The 23,540-nt window shown below is 52.6% G+C and overlaps 1 protein-coding gene across 4 annotated transcripts in view; it reads right to left on the bottom strand.

The window, feature by feature from the left end:
- PTPRU (protein tyrosine phosphatase receptor type U) overlaps positions 1 to 23,540 on the bottom strand; it is a 324,630-nt gene that overhangs the window by 154,760 nt on the left and 146,330 nt on the right. For all 4 annotated transcript variants that reach the window (XM_074976599.1, XM_074976600.1, XM_074976601.1 and 1 more), the window contains exons 4-8: positions 23,113 to 23,194; positions 21,324 to 21,439; positions 20,420 to 20,594; positions 16,778 to 17,071; positions 1,530 to 1,838 (exon numbers count right to left, since the gene is read on the bottom strand). In XM_074976599.1, coding sequence (XP_074832700.1) covers positions 1,530 to 1,838; positions 16,778 to 17,071; positions 20,420 to 20,594; positions 21,324 to 21,439; positions 23,113 to 23,194 — 976 coding nt within the window. The remainder of the gene's footprint in view (positions 1 to 1,529; positions 1,839 to 16,777; positions 17,072 to 20,419; positions 20,595 to 21,323; positions 21,440 to 23,112; positions 23,195 to 23,540) is intronic.

The raw sequence follows: 23,540 nt of genomic DNA, 5'->3' as shown, positions 1-23,540 counted from the left end.
GAGGCTTATAACAGAAGTACATGCCAGCCTCAGCTAGCTGTCCCCTAACCCTTTCCTTAGCTGACATGAGCGTTGTCTTAGCGAGAGGAAATCCTTTGGGATTAGGACACAGGATTATTGTGCCCTGGCGAGAGGAAGGGAGTGATTCTCCCAGGCCAATGCTGGGGTACAGCTGAGGAAAAGGAAAGGCACATGATTGTCCCACCCTAGTACGAACCTAGCGAGTGCCTTCACCCCCTTGGTACCTGGAAAGCATGTGCTCAGCACAGAGAGACAGGGTTTGCCAAGGTATCAGAGTAACAAGGGACAGCACCGATTGGTCACATCCAGTTTCAGATGACACATAAACAGGCAGGGTCTAAAAAGATGGCTTTGGAGGTGCCAATGCTGTCAAGAGAATGTGACCACACTGCGTGAGATGGTTTCCCAGAGACCATATCACACAGAGCCTCTCTCCTGGACCATCTTATTATTGGCTTAGAACAATAAATCTGACTCAGCCTGGTTACCTGGTCTCCTGAATATAGATCAAAATGAACAGAAGTGTGGTCAAGGCACTGACTGCACAATTTACCAGCAAATCCCATCTTCAGATAGCCAGGGCAGTGGCCTGAGTTTCTGAGCTGAGGTGCTTTATCACCTCGGGCTGGTATTGCCCAGCGAGCCCTCTCCCACTCCATGGACAGGAACTCGCTCGGCGCAGGGGGAAAGACAAGGGTGGAGTATGGGAACTCGAGGTTGGCAAGGCAATGATACAAAGCTGTCTCCTACCCTCACCGCCTGGATGGGAGCGACCAGGCGCACAGGGAGCCTTCCATGGGGACCACTCTCACTCCCCGTGGGCCCTCTCTTCTGCCACCCCTTTTGCCATCTCACTTTTCCTGCCATCACACAGTCCATCTATCTCCATGCATGCGCCACCTCCCACCCCATGTTCTCCCTTGTCTGGCCATCCCTCCCTCCCCGAACACCGCTTTCTTTCTCTCTGCTGTTTCTACAGTCCTGGTGGCCATGCCCCGAAGTGTGTCTCAAAACACTGTACCCTGCCCCTGAGTCACTGCTGGTCCCCTGCTCTGCTGCAGGGATTGAGGTCTTGCCAGGACTCTCCTGGCCTTGGACTAGCTGCCCTCTCCCAGTAGTGCCCCTCCATTGACCCTCTGGACATCTGTGCTTGCCACACCTCTTAGCTATGCTCACTGTGGATGAATTCAGGTCACCTGCATGGACTAAGCCTTGGGTGGGCACGGGCAGCTGAAATCCAGGCTCACATGCTGGGGGCATGGAATGGGCTGCTCTGCTCCCCCCCCAACCCTGCAGTGGCTGCTCCAGTCTGAGGGCTGCAGGGCGTAGGCATGTATCACAGAGCACTGGATTGCCACAGTCATCACACTCCCGGCCCACCTTGGCAGGCTCAGAGACCCTCTCTGCAGGATCCCCATGTGGCCTCTGTGGGTGCTCTCTGCCCTGCCCCACACTGGGGCTCACCTGGGTCACAGGCAGAAGGAGCCGCACTGGCTGCTGGCACTTACCATCCTCGTCCGTCTGGAATATCATCTCCTTCCCTTCCTTGCGTCCCTCGGGGTTGGAGAGGATGAGCTTCACATGGACGTTCTTGTAGGGCAGCAGGTTCCTGATGGTGTAGTGATGGGCATTGTGCTCCATCTTCATGCATTCCCGGAAGGTCTGGTTGTGGCTGGTGCCCACAAAGTAGCGGTAGCAGAGCGAGACCACGTAGGTATGGCAGCGCGTCAGGTTGTAGCCCAGCGGCTCCCACTGCAGTGCCAGCTGCCTGGCCTGGATCTCAGAGAAGGCCAGGCCTTTGGGGGCCCTCATGGGCTCTGCCAGAGAAAGGGAGAGAGAGGTGAGACAAGGAAAACTGGCCATCTGGAAGGGCACCAAGGCTAATCTGCAGCAGGACACCAGGGAGATGACCTTGGTGGGCCCCGTTTTGATCCTAGTGAAGCAGATTCACAGGGCAGCCTAGCTGCTCAGAAGAGACCTGAGTTCATCAAAGCAGGGGCTCTGTGGGACCTTCAGCACACACACACCATGGAGCCTGGATTCTCATTCACACAAAAGTGCCTCTGGGCAGCATAAAGAGATAAAGACAATGTAAACATAACTTACACCCATTCAAGGAGTCCTGGGCCTGAAGCAAGGGAGAGCCTAGAGATGCTGCAGGGGAGGCAGCCAGGAAAGGCTGGATAGGAGAAAAGCCCCAGGGAAAGAGTAGCAAGGAGTGGGACTAAACAGGGTTACAAGGTTCCTGGGCTGGATCCCAGTGTAGAGGATGGCCTGGGTTCCCCTGCCAGCCCCTGGTATGGTGATGTGAGGCTGGAAAAGGGACAAGGACGATGGAGAGCCCTGAGAGAAGGGCGTGAGGAGTGCAGGGCCCGGGGAGGGAGCTGAAGACTGTTCTAGTGAGGATGTTAATTTGATGGAATCTGCTACCAGGGACAGGGTGGGCTAAACTGAGACTTGGCCAGAGGGCTGAGCTATGAGAAGAGACTGCAGCAGAGCCAGCGCACCTGTCAGCAGGAGGGCCAGATGGGGAGAGTGCAGTCACACCAAGGCTGGCCACAAAGAGGCACTCTAGAAAGACACAGCTCACTCTGACACAGGAGACAGACAGTGTGGGGCCAGAGCTGCTTGCTGCAGGCTGGCGGCAGCTGTTCTGTTACTGCAAAAGGCTTTGGAAGCTACGATAAAGTGGGATCTGGGGACAGCATCTGCAGAGGCAGCCTATTGCAAAGCAAGAGACCTGCTGTCCCTCTCCGGGGACTGGACCACTGAAGTTGACGAGAGCCAAGGAGGGGTTTGGCGCTCCTGTATGGTCTGGTTAACCTGCTAACTTAGCACTTAGTGACACCTGGAACCCAGTGCCTGGGACTCCCCCTGATGTCTGGGACCATCCTTGGTGCTTTGAGCCTCACTTGAGCCATGATGAGTCTTGGACTGTGTTTGGCAGCCCAGACTGCACCGGCCCACAGGATGCACACTGTGACATGTCTTGAGGACGTTTGCTTACACCATCACCCTGCGTCCTGCCACCAAGAAGCCTGCATGCATCATGAACCCCAGTGTCACCCCGAGGAACTGGCTCAGCCCATCATACCAGCTCCCACACAGCACATTGCAAATGGCTAGGTCAAGCCACCCCTTTGTTTCTGAACATACAGCCCAAATAAGGGTGTTGCTGTGCCAGGTGTATGGGAGGCATTCTGAGCATGAGCCCATATGTGTCTGGACAGACAATCCCTTGAAAATCCCCCTTTTCCTGCAAAGGAAATGGGAGCCTGCAGACAAATTCCGCTGGAAAAATGATTACTATAAGAAAGGCAGGAAGACTTTTAAAGGGTAAGGACTGTGTGTAGACCAGAGAATGAACAGGAATCAAGACATTATTGCCTGTCCCCACGCCTCCTCCTCCTTCTGGGGACAGCTGCAGGCTCTGTCTCCAGGAGGCGCAAGAGCAGCACGATGAGCAGAGGCAACTGGGTGCCTTATGCCCCTTGAGGGAGAAAAAAACCTCTGTGCATGTCACTCCCTGCCAGGGGGTTCTCATGTATTTATCAGGCACACTTGTGGGGCGTGATTTGCTGTCGCGATATGACACAGTGGACATTGGAATGTTCCAACGGTAAGAGCAGGTCTCACCAGTGGGCTGCTAGACAGGCCCAAGGTCAAGTGCCTCTAAGCACCCTGGATGCTCAATGATCACCCAGCGCTGTGCTGCTGAAGGTTCCCACAGCTGCTCTGGAGTGGATTCTTTGCACAGATAAGGCGAGCAATGGCAGTCTGTCTCCTGGGCAGTGTGGACGGGGCTGCGGGTCCTCTCCAGTATTGCAACTTCGTATGCCACTGCTAGGATTGCTGGTGGACTGAGTGGGCCAAATCACCAAGGGATTCCCCAGGAAGAAATTTGGCTCTCTGGTGAAACAGCATCATCCCTGTACTGTGGGCATCTGGGTTTACTTCCCACCCAGCAGTACAATGTCCCGAGCCAAGCTCTGACCCAGTGCTCTGCTAGTCTCTAGGTATCAGAGCTACCTTGTCAGCCAAGCAGCATACAGAGCTTCTGGACAGCACCAATGAATTCCAGCTCTGCTTAGCTTTACCAGGGAGAACCCTCACTAAGGCCACCCTGGGATCACTCCCACCAGGACTACCCACAGCAACAAAGCCTCCATGGAGTGGCAGCTGCGTGTGTGACCAAAGATATGGAGGGAAACCTGCCCAGGGGTAATGGCGAAGAAGGAGGGCTTGGTCTCCCAGGGAACTGGTTACTCGGATGAGCAAAGACCAACTCCTGCCTGCACTGTACCAAGTGTTTGAGACAGCCATGCAGGTGAGGGACTGGGGACAGTCCCTGTGAGCCTAATAGGGAGTAGGTGAGTCACCTCCCCACATGGCCATTAATAGGAATGATAACACCTTTCCATTTAATACTACTTATCACTATCATCCTTCTCAAGGGCTGTGACTCATTTGCTGCTCCCTGCGGGAGCCTGCAAATGCTGTCAGTTGCTGTGAGTGATCTCCATGCAGCAGATTAGACTATGTGCAGTCACTGGAAAAATATTAGACCAGCAGGCACCGCAAGAGGCCTAGTTCAGCCCCCAGTGATGAAGCAGGTTTAAACAGGACTAGACCATTCCCTGTCCACAACCTCCCACGGTAACCTGCTCCACTTCGGGTGTGAAAGATTTTCAAACCTAAATCTCCCTTGCTGTAAACCCAGCTGACTGGTTCTCATCCTAGCCATGGAGAACCACCGATCATGGTTCTCCTTATAAACAACCTCCTACATGTCTGAAGACAGTTATCAGGTCCCCGCTCAGCCTTCTCTTCTCTAGACTTAACAAGCCCAGTTCCTTCAACTTCTCCTCAGAGGTCGGGTTTCTAACCCTCTTGTCATTTTTGTTGCTCTCCTCTGGACTCTCTCAGTGGCCTTGACAGATGACTGTACCCCTTCCAGCAGCTGGATTTGTATTGCGTTTCACGTCACTTAAAAATCCTTCCTTCCACAATGAGATATGGGGGGTCAGAGGATTATTTCAGGAGAATCACCCTTAATTCTGCACTGCCTTCAGAAGTGTGCAACTGGCAAGCAGCGGCTGTAGTGCTGACCATGCGCCCAGCTCTGAGGCAGCCCTCTGCCAGCAGCAGTGCGGAAGTAAGGGTGGTGGTACCACACCCATGTCACCCTTGCTTCTGTACTGCTCTGTGGCAGCTCCAGCTTCAGAGCTGGAGTCCAGGCCAGCAGCAACTGTTCTCCAGCTGCCCAGCTAAAGGCAATGCTGATGCCAGTAGCTGTGTGGAAATAAGGCTAGCAGTACCGCAGCCCCCATTCAATAATCTTGCAACCCTTCCCTCCCACCCCTGAAAAAAACTCCTTTTGGGGGTCAGAACCCCTATAATTACCACACTATGAAAATCCAGATTTAAGTAGCAGGAATGATTAAATTTGCCATTTTAAAATTCTTATGATTGTGAAATTGGCCGAAATGGGTCTGTGAGCTTGAAATGAAAACCTGTTACTGCATGAAATTTTAGTTTGTATCAACTTCACTAGTGCTTTTTACATAGCCTATTGTAAAATTAGGCAAACATCTAGATAAACTCCTGGAAGACCTCTGTGTACCCCCAGCTTGATGTCATCTGCAAATTTTATAAATACTCTCTCCACTCCATTCCCCAAGTTATTCATGACAATACTGAATAGTATCAGACCGAAGACAGACCCCTGTGGGGCTTTGCTTGGTCCTCTCTGTTTGGCAGCAAACTATTGATGACCTCTCTTTGAGTATAAATTTTCAGTAAGTTGTGCACCTTTCTTTAGTAAGTAACAAGCCTGATGCAAAGGGATAAGTATGAAGGCCAGCACCCTGCCTGCCTGCCTCTGGAAACTGAAAGGACTCCAAGAAATAAGAACATGAACTTGAACCTATGTCGTCCCATTAGGAAATGTAGCTGGCTCATATCTGTGGTGGCCCAGCACAAAGGGGGGGTTGTGTAACACACAGAACTGTGGGTGGCAAAAACAGAGGACCAGGAAATATATTTTTCAAGCTCTATTCCTAAGAACTAAGCAAAAGGCACAACCCTCCCATCCCCTATTAATGTAACTTGAGGATTGCAGATTAAGCTGTCAAGATCAGATGATACAAAATTTATGGCTGACCCCATAACTTTAACTCTGTCCCTCTGCACATCTGTCCTACAACACAGCATTTAATGAGGTGCTCAGGAACTATTTGTTCATATTATATTTGATTGTTGATCTGCTGTATTTTACAGCTGAGATGCTCTGCCGGTTCTCTGTTCTCTTCTACCACTTCGGCTGAGCTGTGGCAGCACCGGCAATTTGGGAGAACTTGAGGTTATGAAACATGGCCCAAGTGAGATGCTAGAGGTTTAATTTCCAACCTACACAAGGTTTGAGATTCCCCTCTGCAGCAAAACACCACAAAAATGCCACCAAAAATTCCATTGTTCCTTGAACTGTTACAGCAAGAAATCAGAGATGACAGGCCTGATTCTCAGGTACACTGAAGCCACTTTTTACTGCACCAGCCACTCATGGGGGCCTTACAGTGAATGTTCAGAGCAGCCAAATGAGGCTCAGGCCTTCAATTCCATGACTGAAGAGTGAGATGGAAGGAAAAGTTCAACACAGACTTAACTACAGAGCTGCCCCGAAGCCTCCATAATATATCCACAACTCCCTGTCTAGGCTAGGACCCTTCCCCCCGACAGAAATACAATCATTAGCTGAAGACACAGGGCTGGGCTGGGCTGAGCTGAGCCCCACAAAGACGCTCAGGTGAAGGCTGCTCCAAAGGTCAAGCCATGTTCAGGAGCTGAGGATTTGTAGCCACTACCACATCTTCCCCAACCCATGAGTTTGCAGCAAGAGAACACGGCTGGCCTGGTTCTGGAAGAGGTTTGCTCTTGTTATCATTTACACTCAGTCAGAAGACAAGCTCCCCAGCCAGGCTGCGCTCCCAATCTGGAGAGTCCTACCAAAGCTCTGACACCAAGGTCTCCCTGACTGATTTAAAGGAAAGGGCACTGCAGCACTGCACAGGTGCTGGAAACATTATAACTGCTCCCAGAACAGAGCTGCAGGTGAAGCTAGCTGAGACCTTTCCTCAGGACAGTGATGTCTGAGTCATCACATCACACCATGCTGCCATGCTGTGAGGGAACAGGATGACGAACCATTGTCCTGTCTCCCAGCAAAGTGACAATGGGCTTTCAGGGTTTCATTCATTTGTAAAGTGCTTTAAGAGGCTGGCAAAAAGCATTGTTATTAAATTGCGATTCAGCTCCCAGTTAGATCTCTGTGCCCACTCCTGCGGGGTTGGCATCCTGTGCCTGGAGTACTCCTTTGCCCACTGCAACTCACCAGATAGCAAAAATATAGAGACTAGCTCCATCTTACTGAATGCATCGGCAGACCTCAGAAAAATTCTTGCTGGCACTCATGGTTGTGCTCTTGTAGAATAGCCCCTTATCCTGTCAGGGAGAGGAGGATGTAACAACTGGTAAAGCAGGAGATCCCTTTAGAGATCTTCTGAGATCTGTTTAGAGATCTTCTAGGAAGGTACAGCTCAACCTCAGACTCATTCTGCTCTGGCAAGGAACAGTCTAGGTCACAATTTTGTCTTTTGCATATTGTACGTCAAAAGAATGCAGTGTCCTCCTCTGAGCGATATTCTGGAAGAAACACAGGTAAGAGAATTGACTGAATTATGTGCAAGTCCAATACTACTATGGGGGTGAATGTCAGATGAAGTCATAAGAAGACCTCAATCCTTACAGACCACAGTGTAAGGTAGATCTGCCATTAGGGTTCCAGACTCACTCACCCTTCTGGCCGATGGTGCAAAAGGAGGCTTTGAGAATGCTGAAAGCACCCAGCTTAAGTCCCAGCGAGGTGTAGGCTTTTTTACCAGTGAGATCATTTTGATTAGGCCCTTCAAGAATCTGTTAGTCAACAGGTCACGCACTGGACTCCTGAGCTTGAGTGGGACATCTGTAATGATAGTCTTGTTTGGCGGGTATGGACAATACGCTGGGTCAGGAGGAGTTATGGGGGATCTTCGAGACATCACTGGTCTCAAAGAGTATGTCGAGGTGGAGATTGGTAGCAGGAGGATCTGGATCTCCTGTCTTGGAGAAGGGAATGATGGCTCCTCTGATGTCTCAGTTTCTCCCAAGTAACTAAAAAAGGGCTCTGGGTTCAGTGGTGGTTCCAATGAAGGAAAGGGGCAGGTGGCAGATGGACAAGGAGGTGCCTTCTGTCACAGATAACATCCTCTGTCCTTTGGATGTGGTGCAGAGGAACACGGCTCACAGGGTGAGCAGGCTCACAGGCACCTCCTTTTACCTGAACAGCTTAGATGGTATACCTGCCCTGCCCAGAGCTGACCTCTGGCAAGGCTTAGATGTACAACAGGAACATGGCTCCAACCCTGATGAGATCTTTTAACTTTTCAGGTCTAACCAGCCCCTGATTTGGAGACAACCCCAACACCCTCTGGCAGGTGGGGATCACCTGTATATATCACCCACAGCTAAGCCCCACGGGACTGGGATGGAGGAGAGAATTGATGCCACTGGCATAAACAAGAAGCTGAGTTGATACAATGTGCAACAGCCTCACATGGGGAAGGTGCTGAGGGCCCTTAGAAGGCATGAAGAGGAAAGCAGAGAGGACCCTGTAATCATATCTCACCCTGAGAACAACCTTTTACTCCAGTGGGCATGAGCTGCCCCTCCCAGCACAGCATCCTTAGCACTCTCCACAAGGAGAGGAGCAGCACTCAAAGTCGGCGGAAATCCAGGCTTTAAGCTTGTCTCCTGTTTACTGCGCTGCATTCCAATGATCAGTGGAAACAGACAGCCTGGCACCCCCAGGCCAGTGTAAGCAGATTCTACAAGTGGTTTAGAGAGAGATCAGCTAACAAGGATGTCTGCAGGCATTAATATTGCTGAATACATCCATACAATTAGTGCCAGCCTGGAGCTGCCTGTGCTTATAGTTGTTATTACAGTTGTAGTACACACAGGTGTTCCTGCACAAAAAGTGTCAGTCGCGGCCAGTGGCGTGCTGCTGGGCTGGGAATTTCCCATCACTCCAGAGCTGCTGTCGGTAAAGGATGGGTGACTTCACTTCATCTATAGGCTGGCCAATGCTAGTCCTTTTCCAGAAGTTACTCTGGGGGCAGGGAGTCTCAGAGCAGCCCATTCCCCACCAGAGGCTTGGGCAAGTGTTGCCACATGCTGCCAAGAGGTGGATAATGCTTAGTACGCACAGTGCTTCACAGGTAGGCTGATGAACTATAGAGGACTAGGTACCTATCTTGGAAATACAGCCACCTCTGGGGTGGAATCATCCACAGCTAGGCCAGTCTGGAGCAGGAAGTGAAGAACAATACCATGTCCCATGGGATGGGCAGAGGGAACGGAGGCTGATGGAATGCAATTAACTTTGTGATACAAGAGACAATTTCACACAAACCCTTCCAAATGGCCAGGGCGTCTACAGCTATCACAGGGTCCTGGGCTTCTCATGCATCCACTAAGGCCCCATTAGCAGCAGAACCTGCTTTAACCACTCTTGGTCATTGGGTTCACCACTAAGTGTTCTGACCCTGCAAACAGATCTGTGTCAACTCAGTGCCAGCCTGTACAGATCCATCAGCAGAAATTCCCTGAGAGAGAGAGTGAGAGAGAGCGAGAGACAGGCATCACTGAGTGAATCACTTGCCCACCCCGTGTCCCAGCTGCTCCCATCTAAACTCCTGGCCCAGCCCACCTTGCCATGCCTGTGGGATGTGACGGGGCACAGCTTTGAGGGAAAGGGCAGCTGCCCGATGAGCACATGGCAGGCTGATCCCACTCCTCATACAACTGGAGAGCGAAAGAGGCAGTACAATGGCGAGCATCCCTGACATTAGCAACTCAGGTGTTCTCTGACACACTGACGGGGAGGCGGCAGGACGTGGTGGGGTGCACTCAGGCACTCTCCTCTGACCCACTGGTGGGGGGCGTTGCCCATCCCACATCAAAACTGCTTTCTGAGCTCTGGACACAGCTGATCAGTGTGTGCCATTGTCAAGGCTTGAAGCAGAAGCTGCAGGTCAAAGGTCAGCCCTGAGATTTCAGGTCACACTGCGAGTAGGCTCTAATCCATTGGAGAGCAGGATGGGTGACTTCTCCTGTGATCCCAGCCTGCTCACCTGTGCTGCCCCCCATGACTACACACCCTTGCCCTACCTGCACAGTCACTAGCTGCCTGGGGCCGTGAGGGACTGTTCCCATGGCCAGGTTATTCCATGACACCGATGCAGCTTCTTCCATCTGTCTCTGAAGTACACACTCCAGGGTCACTGTAAGTGCTAGCTGGAACCCTACCCTGATCCAATGGGGCATCTCCTGAGCTCTTTGGTCAGATCAGAGTCCCCTCAGTAACTTCAAAACACCCAGCTGCGAACTGAAGAGCAGCTCCCAAGAGAAACAAGTGCCAGGAACCATACGAGAATGGGGCTGTCTGTACTAGATGATTTTGTTGACAAAACCTGGGGAGCATCCACATTCCCAAGAGGTTCTGTCGATGGTAAATTGACAGAACACCGCGCTTTTGTTGACAGCTGTATCTCAATCTCCACAAGGCACAATGCTTCTGTTAACAGAGCTCTGTCAACAGAGCTGGTCTGGACATTCCAGGGGGCCCTCTGTCGACAGACAGGGCTTCCAGGACACCAGGAAGCCCTGTCTGCTCTGCTTCTGGTTGGTGGTTTTGCCGACGTGGCGGCCGGGCAGTCCAGCCTCTCTGTCGACAGAGCGGCTTGCTCTTGTGATCCATTTAGCAGTTTGTTTGGCTGCAATTTGTCAAGAGAAGTTTCGTTGGAAGAGATCTTCCAGCAAAAACTTCTGTTGACAAATTGCTACAATCTGGACATAGCCTGAGAGGAGAAGAAGTCACAACTCCGCAGCAAGTCATACCATAACCCCCTCCCCAAGCTGAGGACTCATGCAGAAGGTGTGTCTGGGACCCACATAACCAAGATGGACCTCTGTGTCCCCGTCTGCTGGCTGGCCCATGCCATCGGTACATGAGCTGGCTACAGTCAGAAGCTCTAGTCCTTTACCTCTGGTAATCGTGGCTCTTGGTTTCAGAGTGGGAGATCCCACGTTCAGGGCCTGCTGATGGGGCTTGTTACAGATGGGGACTTTCAGAACCTTAGTATCACAGAGTGACCAGCCTGCAATGGGTTCAGCCCCACACATTGTGCTTTCCTCCCCCGGTGGAGAAAATGACCAGAGTTCCATGTCATTAGGGCCTTGTGGGGTGGAGATAGGACAGAAGCCACTGGAGAGCCAGAGAGAAGGGAAAACACCGGAAGATGGCTGGGAGTTGCTGCAGGAGCCTCCAAGGAGCCCAGGAGAAGAGGAGAACAGAAGGCAGCCTGAGAGAGGCATAGAAGATGTTTGTTTTGGACTTGGCTGTGCTGCAAGGCACGGACAACCCACCACCGCAAGGTCAAAGAGATCGGACGGGGGCAAAGGGCAGTGACCAGCCAGATCCCAAACTGAGCCGGCAACACCTCTGCACCTAGGGCAAGTTGCAGTTCCGGGTGTGATTAGAGTTTGGGGAGAAGGTCAGTGGCTCTTCGTCCGTTTTCAGTGTGTGCTCACACAACGCATGTAATGTCAGTGAATGGATTTCGTTGGGGCCTGAAGTCAGGTATGAATGAACCCCCTTTACAGTCCCCCCGTGTGCAGACGTGACAAGGATGCCTACGGCATGGCTCTGTAAACAACATTCAGGATCTGCCAGGACAAAACAAGCTTGTTCCCAGAAAGGTTAAGTGCTCCCACTACTTCCCCAGTGCAAGATCCCAAGCGCTCGTGTGACCTCAGTCTATCAGCTCCAGTTCACCTCAACCGAGAGAGGGCGAAGGCGTGCGGGGAATGGAACAAACCAGGACAACACAGCCCCTGCTTCCTTGCTCTGAAGCTGCAGCCCCTTCCCAATCAGCTGCTGTGGATGCTCTCTGTTTCTAGGGGACCAGACACTCAAGAGTCATGTGTCTCCTTAAAGTCAGCTTGTTCTCTTTGACTTTGCTCAGTTACTGAGCAGTTAAATCCCCGGCACACCCAGGAAGTCTGTTGCCATGGAGCATCTGAAACGCCTGCACCAGGACACCTCCTGTCTTCTGTGACCTCAAGCAACCCGTTGTCATGGCAACCAAAATGGTGGGAGGTCTTTGACGGAGGGCCACTCCCTTCTGAATGCTCCTGGGGTCAGAAGCATTTTTCATCTTCCTGCTTGTGACACTAGTGTGTGAGTGTGTGTCTGAGTCTGTGTGTGTTATTTCAGAGCCACCCCTGGCAGAGCTCATGTTGTTGTTGGTGTCACTTGTAACGTCATCAGTACATGAGAAGCTGAGGTCGGGTCCATGATATGCAATGCTGGGTTACACCACTGCTCCATATGCTCTGATCTCCTGCCTCTGGCTGCAAGCCATAGCTGATGTTGCAGAGGAAAGTAAAAGCAAGCAGCTCCTTGGGAATCAAGACACCTGAGAGCTATTCTCATCTCTGACACTGACTTACTGCATAACCTTGGTCATGCCACTCATATTCATAGTGCTCCTGTTTATCCTATCTGTGGAAGAATGAGTGATATAATTAGAGATGAGCCAGAGAAGAACAACAGGCCTATCAAACAGTACAGCTCATTCATTACTTCTCACGGGGCACAGCATAGAGTGTTGTCATTGGTCTCACAATTAGACAGCCTGGGCCAAAACACTGCTGTCCAGATTGTCTCCTGCTTTAAAATGGGGTTAGCCTTCAGAGGGAACAATGTGATTCATTTGTAAGCAAATATTATATAATCTGCAGTCTGCTTAAAATCAAGCACAGGAGAATGAAGGACCACCTCCCCCACATATCTGACCTGGAGGTCAAAGAAATGGGAACATTGCCTCTGGGTGAGGGAGATGCTCATCTTCATTTCTACATAGCTGACACCTGTGCAATTGACCTGCCTCCTGCAAGCTAGGCTGAAAGGGACTGGAGAGAGTCACCACATGCATCTGCATGGCCAGCGTGCCCTCATCAGGCCTGTGTTGGTACAGTGACACACAAAGCTTGTGCTTATGGTACCATTTCTAAAGCAAGCCCAGGTCTTGTCCCTGCACTGAGCCTGAGACACAAGGCAACCTTCCTCTCTACCAGGCGCAGGAACTTGGGGCAGGTTCTGCTCTAGATGAGATTGGAACATTGTGGCTTAGCTCCATCCCTGACCTGGAGGCCTGTCCAACACTTCAGAGCTTCACCTGCTGGTCGGGAGCCATGCTAGACAGACTGTGCTTCCTGTTGTAAGGAGTTGGAGCCACACAGCCTCTGTACCTAGTCGCTGTAGGAAGCTGTTCGGATTAATCTGCAGACATCCAATATTCCTTGGTCTGTCAGTACACCCAGCCTAGCCAGCTTCACTGTGCATTTGCCATGCTTTAAGATTTAGTGCCACCCAATGCACCCTGCCAGCCTTTAGTCTAATGAGTCTGATTGGCTTCATTAGCAAACCCTCTCATGGCACATGTTTGTTAACTAGGTCTGCTGAGCTACCAGCCAGGAAAGCAAGCTCGGTGCATCTGATCTCAGAAAAGGAGACAGAGAGATCAGGACTGGGGGACTGTTTGCTAAGAAAGTCTGGGCTTCTGCCAAGGAAGGCAGAGGAAATCCCTGCCTGGATGCCAATGCTGCCCTGGAACAGATTCAGGCTGTTCCTCTGTTGCTAATTGTGCCCCAGTCTCGGAGGGATTGGAGTCATGCTAGGAGATTCCACTCCTTCAGCGACAGACCAGCCAGTCCTCAGGCAGGAACAATGGAACAGAGTGAATGCGGCAGGATGCTGTTGCTAAAATGTCAATTAAAGGCAGACCTGCAGCAGCCGAAGACACCTGCCCTTTGAAACCAGCTGTAGCTGTTGCTACCACATGCAGCCAATTGCTCCTGGGCTTGCACTGCTGCTGGCTCCTACCTGGAGAGTGCTGTGCAGTCAGACGCTTGAGAAAGAAATAGCCTCAGGAAGCATCTGCTAATGTAGCTTGTCCCTCGCAATGATTTCCTTATAAGCTGTTTCCATAGGGCTGAAGTCCAGGTGAGCTTGCAGCTGCCACTTGAGGAAGGGTAGGCTTGTGCTTAAAGCACCATCCTATGAAACTCAGGTACTCTGGGCTGGCTCTGCCACAGTCTTCCTGCATCTGACTCTAGTCGAGTGGATAACCCTCGCCAAACAGTGGGGTAATGCTGGTCCTTTCCTAGGACGGCGGTGGAGGGAGGGCCTCAGAGACCATGATAATGGGGCCATATAAGTCCCTAGCTAGGTAGATAAGCACCATCTACAAGTGCTCATTGTTACTGTGCACTGACCACATTCATCAATCACATGATATCTAATGACAATATCCTGCCCCACATCACCATCTCAAGAGGTCCTGGGGACCCCCGTGCTCCTGTGGAAGTCAGTGAAGGTGTCCTTTATCCACAGCACCGAATTTTATAGGGTTGAAAAGATTGTGAGTCTTTTCTGAGGCTCCTTCCCTTTGGGTCCCTGACAGACAACACGAAAGTGGGATGGTCTTATGAGATAAAGGCATCCAAGTGTCGCCAGACCTCAGAAAAGCTCCCGACTCACTTGTTGTTTTCGTTACCCCGGCTCCTCCTCGCCCACTGCTGTGGTCCTGTCTCTCAGCCTGCAAGCTCTTTGGGGCAGGGGGAAAGCAGAGGTGCTACGGCAATAAAGCTGTTTCCTTTATCCCCTGCCCAATCCAGAAAGCTGCCCCAGCACTTTGCTGCTCCTTCTTCCTTCACAGAAGCTGTCCCCCTGCCTTTCAGCCCACTCCTCTCCACTATGCCTGCCCTACCAGCCTGCCACTAAGGAACAGCCACTCTGGAGCTGAGTTATGGCAGGTGCGTTGTTCTGGGCCATTGTTCATCCTTTTGCTGCCGACAAGCTCTGACTGTTGCTGAAACAACAATTTGTCAGTTTCCCGTGGCCGTCGGAGTGTATAAACCAGTGAATCCAAGCTATCGAGCCAGCCCCGGCACAGGAAGGGTTTTCTTTGGGGTTCTTTGGTTTTCCTTCATCCTGGGTGGGTCAGTAGCACCTGTCTACTTGCAGCTCTTGCCATGGTGTTCACAGCTGGCAAAGACTTCACCCTTGGAAACTGCCAGGGATACAGGTCTCTTTGCCACAATTTCTCAACTTTAACAAGCACAGGAAGGTTAAGTGGGTTACCTGAAGCAGTTAGTGAATCAGTGCTAGAGCTGGGAAATGCACCCCTGAGTCCTGCACTCCCCTGCTCTAACTGCTAATTCCCTTACAGACGGGAAGAGAACCCAGCAGTTCTGACACCTTGCAGATACCCCCAGCCTCGACCTAACTGCTAGATGGCACTTCCCTCTTGCAGCTGGGAACAGAACCCAGGTGTCCTGATCCCAGTCTCCTTGTCTAACTACTTGACCACCAGTTCTCAAAGTGGGTTTGTTAAGGCGCTTGCCAGGGCTAGCATTAGACTTCCTAGGGCTTTGGGCTGAAGCTGAAGTCCAAGCCCCACTACTCAGGCCTTAAGCCCTCAAACATTGGCACCTTTAGGGTGGCAGGGCTTGGGTGTCAGTCCCCCTTCCTGTGATCACGTAGTAATTTTGGTTGTCAGAAGGGGACTGCAGTGCAATGATGTTTGAGAAACTCTGTACTGGAACACTAGAGTTGGCAAAGGAACCCAGGAGTCCTGCTCTTCCATTTCTTCCTGTAATCACTGAACCATGTTCTAGTTCCTAAGCTTTGTGTGAAGTAAAAGCCAGGGCCCCAGCCCGCCCTTTCACTCCACATGTGCACATTCACTAATGCCACACAACTTGGGGCTAGAAGTCCCCCCACAGAAAAAGGGCTTGTCTACACAGGAAGTTATCCCAGTTTAAGAGACCATTTGAATTCAAACCAACACGGTTATACCATTACAATGCTTCAAGCGGACACTCTCGTTCCAGTACCAGAGGAGCCTTTTTCCAGTCTAACTTACATTGCTTTGGAAGAGGTTTAAATTCATGGAATAAGACTGGCCCCATAGGGAGGTAACCTGGTGTACCGACAGGAGAACCTGAGACTTACAGACACCTCAGGAATGGAGTTATCCATATCTCTGAGCTACAGATCCAGCAGCTGATACTCTGGGCCAGGTTCCAGAGGCAGCTGGGTAAGCTTGTGCCCTCTCCTTGTAGGGGTGGGGACAGGAGCCCAGGTACCATACAGGCAACAGTACAGAACTTGCTTTCTTTTTTTCTTCTCTTTTTGGTCTCTGCTGCTGCCTGACTGGTCACTTCTCGTTTCAGGGGACGGTCAATTGACTGGTAAGTCCATAATTATGGTGTTTGTATTTTTGCTGTTCTACTGTTACCTGTAACTCCCATTCTACAGCATAACTTCCCATGTAGACAAGCCCCAAAACAGCAGCGGCCAGCACAGTGCTGGGCCCAGTTCAGGGCCACTAGATGACCAAGAAAATCACAATGTCCTGAGGAACATCACTCCAGACCTCTGACCAGGACTTTGGAACAATCACGGAGACCAGCACCCGCCCAGAGAAGCCCATTTCCCAGGTTTTACACTGTGCCCAGTGGTACCCAAGATCCTTGTTGACCAAGGAACAGCCAATAACCATGGGCATCCCGCTTTCAGAGCAGTACCTACCTGCACATTTGGTCCTGCTTATGAGGGGTGGCCCTGGCTTGCCAGTCCCACCATCCCCCGGCCTTGTGAGCAGCACGCTGATCTCATATTCCGTGTCGGGATCCAGATGCCACAGCTTGTAGGTCTGTATGTTGACAGCATGGACCTCTGACCAAGGCCCTGAGGTCATGCGGTACTCGATCTCCTTGCGCACTATGGGGCCATCTCCGATGATGGAGTTGGTGTTGAGCTGGATGATCAGGTAGGTGGAGCCTGCTCGGAGCAGTTGAGGGGGAGCAATGGGCGTGGGGGGCTCTGGAAAAGGATAGAGGAGAGATGACTGGACCATCCCCTCTCTGCTTCACAGGTGCTTTTACCCTGGAGAGCTGTCATCTTTCCATCGAGCACACTGCACAGCTTGTGATCTAAAGCACTCTGGTAGGACCCAGGAAACCCAGGGCAGTTACCTGAGTGCCCACCACCAACCCATTGCTGTCCCATTCATAACGAGGAGATAGTAAACATTTCTCCCACCCTCAGCTTGTCTCATCCATTCAGACTGGAAGATCTTTGGACCAAGAAGCACCTACAGCTGTGTACAGCAACAGGGAGCTGATCTCTGGGTGCTTCAAACAGGGACTAAGTTAACATTCAGACTTTCTTCTTTACCATTTATCTAAGAGGACCCTGGCATAATAAGGATGCTGAGTCCGATTCTGTTCTATGAGCAGCCACTCTGCCCTCACTCTGGACTTGCTCTTTTGTAGCTCTTTTCTGGTTCACTGTTCTTAGCCCTGATAGTTGTACATTTCCCTTCCCAGGCACAACTGCTTTATCAACGTGTTTGGTGTGTGGCAGGGGAGACTGACATTGCTGGAGCATAATTCGGTGCTGAACACAAGAGAACTCTTCAGAATTCACACCTAAAAATAGAACAGTCACAAACATGTGAGTGCATGCAAGTGCGCGCACACACACACACCCCTTGGAGATTTAACAGCCCGGGCAACAGCCAGGTCTCATGTGACCAGAACTTCACTGTTTTTTTCACAGAATATGCTTCCAAGCAGTTGCCACAGTGCTGTGAAATTCTGTCATCACTAATTAACGCTCCAACACAACCGTCAAAATAAATGAACATAATGCATGAGTGTGCTTGCTGACTCACAAAAGCCAGCCATGTGAACTGGTGAGGCCACACTATCCTAACAAACACTCTGTAGAGAGGGCAGCACAGTTGCCCGGTGGAACCTGCTGCCGCCACGTGGCATTGGGCAGAATTTTTAAAAGGATTGGATTTGTATCCAGATAGCAAGAAGATCCACTTATACTAAGTATGGGTCTATTGAATTCGCACCCATGAAAATCATGCCTGGATCGTGACATACGCTCTCCCCCATGAAACATGGTCTCCAGATACCCAGGTCTGAAGACAGAGCGGAGAGCAGTATTGTATTGCCAGCCTTGTTTCTGTGGTGTGGTTTGCATTGGTACAGGTTGAACATCACTCACCCAGCACCCTTGGGACCTGACTGGTGCTGAATTTGCCAGACCACAGGAGGTCTATATTGCCTGGCACATTACCAACACTTCCGCAGCTTACTGGGTTCTTAGAAGACATTTAGGGATAAATTAGAGCTAAAGAACAGCACAGAACGCTGAGAGCCAGAACTGGGGGCTGGAAACAAACTTTATGGGACCCCAGGAAACTTGGCCAACTCCCACGATAACTGGTCGTCCAGGTAACAAAAATCATCCTGGATTACAGATGTTGCTGGACTAGAGAGGTTCAACCTATATTGCCATCAGAGCTGGGCACGGGGCAGAAGCTGCTGTCTCCCACCGACTGGCTTCAGGCAGTGCTGCCTCTGGCTACAGCAGAAGTAAGGATGGCAATACCACAACCCCCAGCAGTGAGTTTGCCACCCCTGTGTGGGTTAGGGCCCCCAGTTTAAAAATGCTGTGAAGAAATGACACATTTTTCACAAGATGACCACAGCATACACAGCAAATTTCACAAAGGGGTTACACAGTGGGGGTTGATCCTGCTTTAGGCAGGGGGCTGGACTAGCTGATGTCCTGAGGTCCCTTCCAGCCCTAGGATTCTGTGAAATTTGTTGTGTACGTATTGTGATTAATCCACAGAAAGTGTGTGCAACTTTTCCCCAATTTAGGAGACACCTAACAACAACACACATTCAGAGTTCATGCTTATGGGTGTAAGATGAGCTTCACAACCAGAGGCCAGGAAAAAACCTCTCTCAGGGAAGCAGCTCATCCCTGATGGTCGACTGTAGGGTTTCTTGTACCTTTCTCTGAAGCAGTTGCTGTTGGCCACTGTCGGAGATGGGCCACTGGGCTTGGTGGACCTTGGACCTGATCCTGTCTGGCAGTTCCTACGTGCCTAAGACTTTACATCCCCCTGGGTTTGGGCTGCGATGACAACGCACGATGGCAACAACACAAGGCAGCATCAGACGGGAGTGCAGTGCTGCACAGCTGCAGTGCTCCGCTCCCAGCCCCCGAAGGCACACGCATGGAAGTGGTGGACAGAGTCCCACTAACATTTTCCATCCATTTTGTGCTGTGCATCGCCAGCAGAACCTGGCTGCTCACGTGGGTGGCTGCAGGCACTTTGCTAACTGGGGGCAGCACCTGAATCTCCCCTGACGGCTGCCCCAGAGCTCAGTGTGCAGGGAAAGGAGGGGAGGGAGATCGGCAGAGGGAGACTAATCACAAACATACATTTACATGCCATGATTTAGGAGCCAGCCTCCTGCTTTCTGATCTCTTGACACTGGCAATACTGAGGTGTTTGCAGCTCCCCCTCGAGCTGCCACTGCCCATCTGAGCAGAGGCCAGCTCTGCCCCGACACCCTCCCCCTCTTCCAGTCAGAGCTCGGCAGTGGGAGCCAGCCGGTGTGCATGGGCTGGTCGCTAGCAAAGCGGCCAGCGTGGGCAGCAGCCGGGCTGGAAGGGACTGTTCTGGCTGCACTGCCTCACTGGGGAGTGTGTGGTGGGGAGGGTCATACACCAGCCCCATCTCTGTCACTGCACCCACCCCACTCCGGCCACCTAGTGGCCTTTCCCACCCCATGGACAGCTGCCCTGCCCCACCCGCTCTCTAGCCTGCCTCAGTCTCACCAGCTCTCTGACACTTCCCTGCCCCAGCTCTCCCCTCTCACCAACCCAGAGACTCCCCCAAGTCGCCCTCCCCTCTAACCACCTGCTTACCCATCTCCCCAGCTCACCCAACCCTGAGCTTGGCTGTGGGGTGTGCGGATGTGGCAGGCTGGGGAGCCAAGGTAGAGCTGATACTTGGCACCTTTTGTGGTTACACCCACATCTCCCTCCCATCCCCAGGCCTCGGAGCACTGCACAAGATGAGTAGGGTCATTCGCCCCATTTTACAGGTGGGACAGAGCAGTGCAGTGAGTCGCCCAAAGTGGCAGGCCAGTGGCAGGTCAACAGCACCCTAGTGCAGTGCTCTAAGCCATTAGGTAGCAGTCAGGCCTCTGGGTTTGATTCCCGACTCTGCCCCCAACTCCTTGTGTCACTTTGGAGCAAGCAGCTGCCCCACCCACTGCCTCGGTTCCCCCCTCTCTCCAATCCCCCAGTGCTGTAACATGTTTTGAGCCCCTCCCCTGCAAGTGTCGTCCTCACCTTTCACAATCAGCTCGGCGAAGTTGGAGACGCCCGAGCCCCGCACAGACTGGCTGACACAGCGGTAAAGATCCTGCTCCCCCTTGGAGACCTTGTCCAGCTGGAAGGTTGCCAGGAATCGTCTATGACTGATGTGCTTCACTGAGGTGGCTGGGACAACTCCTCCGTTCTGCCTCTGCCAATTAGAGAGAGAGAGTATTGAGGGGATCCCCAGGCAGCTCCTGCTGTTCGCCCTCCAGGCAGGAGGGCTGTTCCCCGCTGGGCTCTCCCAAAGAGCCTCCCTCACTAAGCTGTCCAAAACCCTCTCAGGGCGGCTCCCTACACAACCCAGGGGTGCCATGGAGCAGCTCAGGGCACTATTCCAGGGAAGCTGTGTGCTGGGCTCTGACAGAACAGCTGGTGTGGCACTGCAGCACCCCAAATGCTACCACCCCAGAGATGCAGGGAGAGGGTGGGGGTAGGGGCCTGGGACTGTTTTCTGGGGGTGCAACCCAGACCTCCAAGAGAGGCCTGGAGAGCGAGAGGCTGGCAGGGTCCTGCGGAAGGGCTTGGTACCGGGAGGACTCTCCCTCATCTTCAGTTTTTGATTTCCAGTAGGAAAAGACATGAAGGAATTTCCAAGGGGACTTCCCTGGTAAATGGGGAGAGGGCAAAAGTAGCTGCCACCCAACCATTCACTGTTCATTTCCAACAGCCATCCTGTCCCCGTCCTCCTCTCTCTGCCCCACAATGGATGGTGCAGCCCAGCCCCATAAACACGATCTGGCCTGAGGTGCTGAGCCAGTCCCAGCTCCCAGCCCCCAGCCCAGGGCATCACATGGCAGTGAGAAGCGACTCCATCTCAGGGAATCCCAGAGGCTCTGAAGAGCTGCAGATCCCACCCCGCATTCCTTCACCCTGTTACCTGCATGAGGAACCTCTCCGCCTCCAGTGCCTTCCCAGCTGCCACGCACTGGAAGGTGGCGTTCTGTCCAGCGTTGACCTCCACGTCACCCAGGCGGGAGAAGTGAGGGGCTTTGGCTGCCAGCAAAGGGGTAAATAGTCACACAGAGCTACAGGCACTTGGGACTGGCTGCAGCTACCTGCCCTCTCCCCAGCATGCCCCCAGCACTGCCACGAAACAAGGTGCTGGATCCCAGGAGCACAAAGCTGGAGCACACTGGGCGGGGGCGGCCGCTGACCAACCAAGGGCTGGGGGGAAACCCCTCCTCAAGTCCTGGTGAGCAGAGGGAAGCCCTGCCCCCCTACCTGCCCAGAACTCAGGGAGTGGGAATATGTGTATAAAAGCCTCTGTCAGAAGCCCATTTGGGGCCCATGCACTAGAGAAGGCCAATGCCAGTCCTGAGCTCCCAGGCTGGGAGGCCACTACAGCCCTACAGAATGTGATGCTTTCCTGCTTAACAGCTTTACCAAGAGCTGGGCCACTTAATACTCAGTAGTAATTAGCTAAGGGCCTGCATCAAAGAGCCCACTATTCCAACCCAAACTCTGTGGCTCCTTCCTCTGCCACGTGGTAGGTGCTCATACTTCAAAGCTTCATTTTGCGGGGGGACAGGAAGGAATTTTCTCCCATTGCCACATGACCCCACTAGCCTGGCACTTTGTGAGAAGGATTTTCACTTTCCTCTGCAGCATAAGGTCTGGATGGCCATCAGACACAGGCTGCCAGACTCGACGGAGTGGTGGCCTGCAGCCTGGACGCACCCTCATTGCTGATGTTCCTACCATGCAGCCACTCCAAGGCTTACGAATTGCAGCCAAAGAGCTGTAAGGAGGGCAGCGTAGGCCTGAAGGAGACTACGCGGGGGCTGTCTGACATCATAGACTCAGCTGCAGCTCAGGAACCAGTTCTGTCCCATAGCCTCGAAAGCAGGGCGTTGCCGAGGACATGGCACTGATTTCCTGCCGGGAGGGTGCCAAGGCTAGGAGAAGCAGGGGGTGAACTGGGAGTGGCTTTGCAGGGCCACCACTTAGTGAGGGGCCCCAGCTGCACTGAACTCCATTGCCACATTTTGTCTGCAGGGTGTTAGCTCCCTTCCCTGTGGCCAGCCCATTAGTCAGCCCTTCCTCCTCAGTGGGGCTGACCCTTTGGAAGGGGACAGTTAGACCTGGTGTTTCCCAGGAGCAGCTGTGGAGTTTGCATCCTGTCAATGAAAAGACTCATGGGGGAGACTGAGCCATTCCCCTGCAGCATCAGGAGTCCCAGTGTTGATAGTCCCTGAGCACCAGGCCCAGGGACTCCCCCATGAAATAAGTATCTCAGCATGGCTGATCACTTCTCCCCTCTGGGAGTCCACCCAGCACCTGCCCAGCACACAGGGGCTCAGTGTGACCAGGAGCCCCGCCAGGCACAAATCACTAGGCTGCTCCCTGGCCAGGCCTGGTCCCACCTTGCACTGGCCACTTCCCCAGTCCACAGCCCCTGCTTTTCTGCACAAGAGAAGGCTTCCTGCCTGCCTTGCTGATGAAATCCCAACCACCATGTCCCCCTCCTCACCGCAGCTGGTATTGGAACATCCCCCTCCTGCCCTGCTCTGACAACAGGCCATTAATGTTCCAGTTAACAGAGTTCTCTCATGATGCTCATTAGAGGGACAGAACTGGAGGGGTGAGGGCTGCAGATGACAGCGTGTTGGGCCAGGCTGCTGGCCCCTGTCAGGAAGGAGGCTGCAGCCAGGCACTGTGACACTTACAGCACGGATAATTCAAGAGCAAGATGTCATCCAAGCCCAGGTAACCCCTGTGCTCGCCGGAGATCACTGCCTCGAACAGCACCTGCGAGCAACGAGACACACGCCTGTCACTTCACCTGCAGCCTGAGGTCTGCACCCACGGAGCCCAGCCATGGGCCAGGTGGCACTGGCAGGGAAGAGCCTGGGGATAAGCAGAGCTGGGCCCACACCTTGCAGAGATGCAGCATCTTAATCGTGCGACTGGAGCCAGATTTGAATTCTGCAGCCTGGGTCCGTATCTTGGTTTGGGTCAGTTACCAAAAGGAAACCCACCACCATCCCCAGGCAGCAGCTGCCCTGGGAAGCCAAGGCAATGAAATACACAGAGAGGGTCACTCTCCTGGTACAGCCAGCCTGCCTGAGATCCCCTGAGAGCTCCCTTCACGGCA

The sequence above is a fragment of the Carettochelys insculpta genome, chromosome 24 (genome assembly GCF_033958435.1).
Source record: "Carettochelys insculpta isolate YL-2023 chromosome 24, ASM3395843v1, whole genome shotgun sequence".
In the NCBI taxonomy this organism is placed as follows: Eukaryota; Metazoa; Chordata; order Testudines; family Carettochelyidae; genus Carettochelys; species Carettochelys insculpta.
Note: the sequence above shows the minus strand (reverse complement) of the source record. Positions and strands in the feature narration are given on the sequence as shown.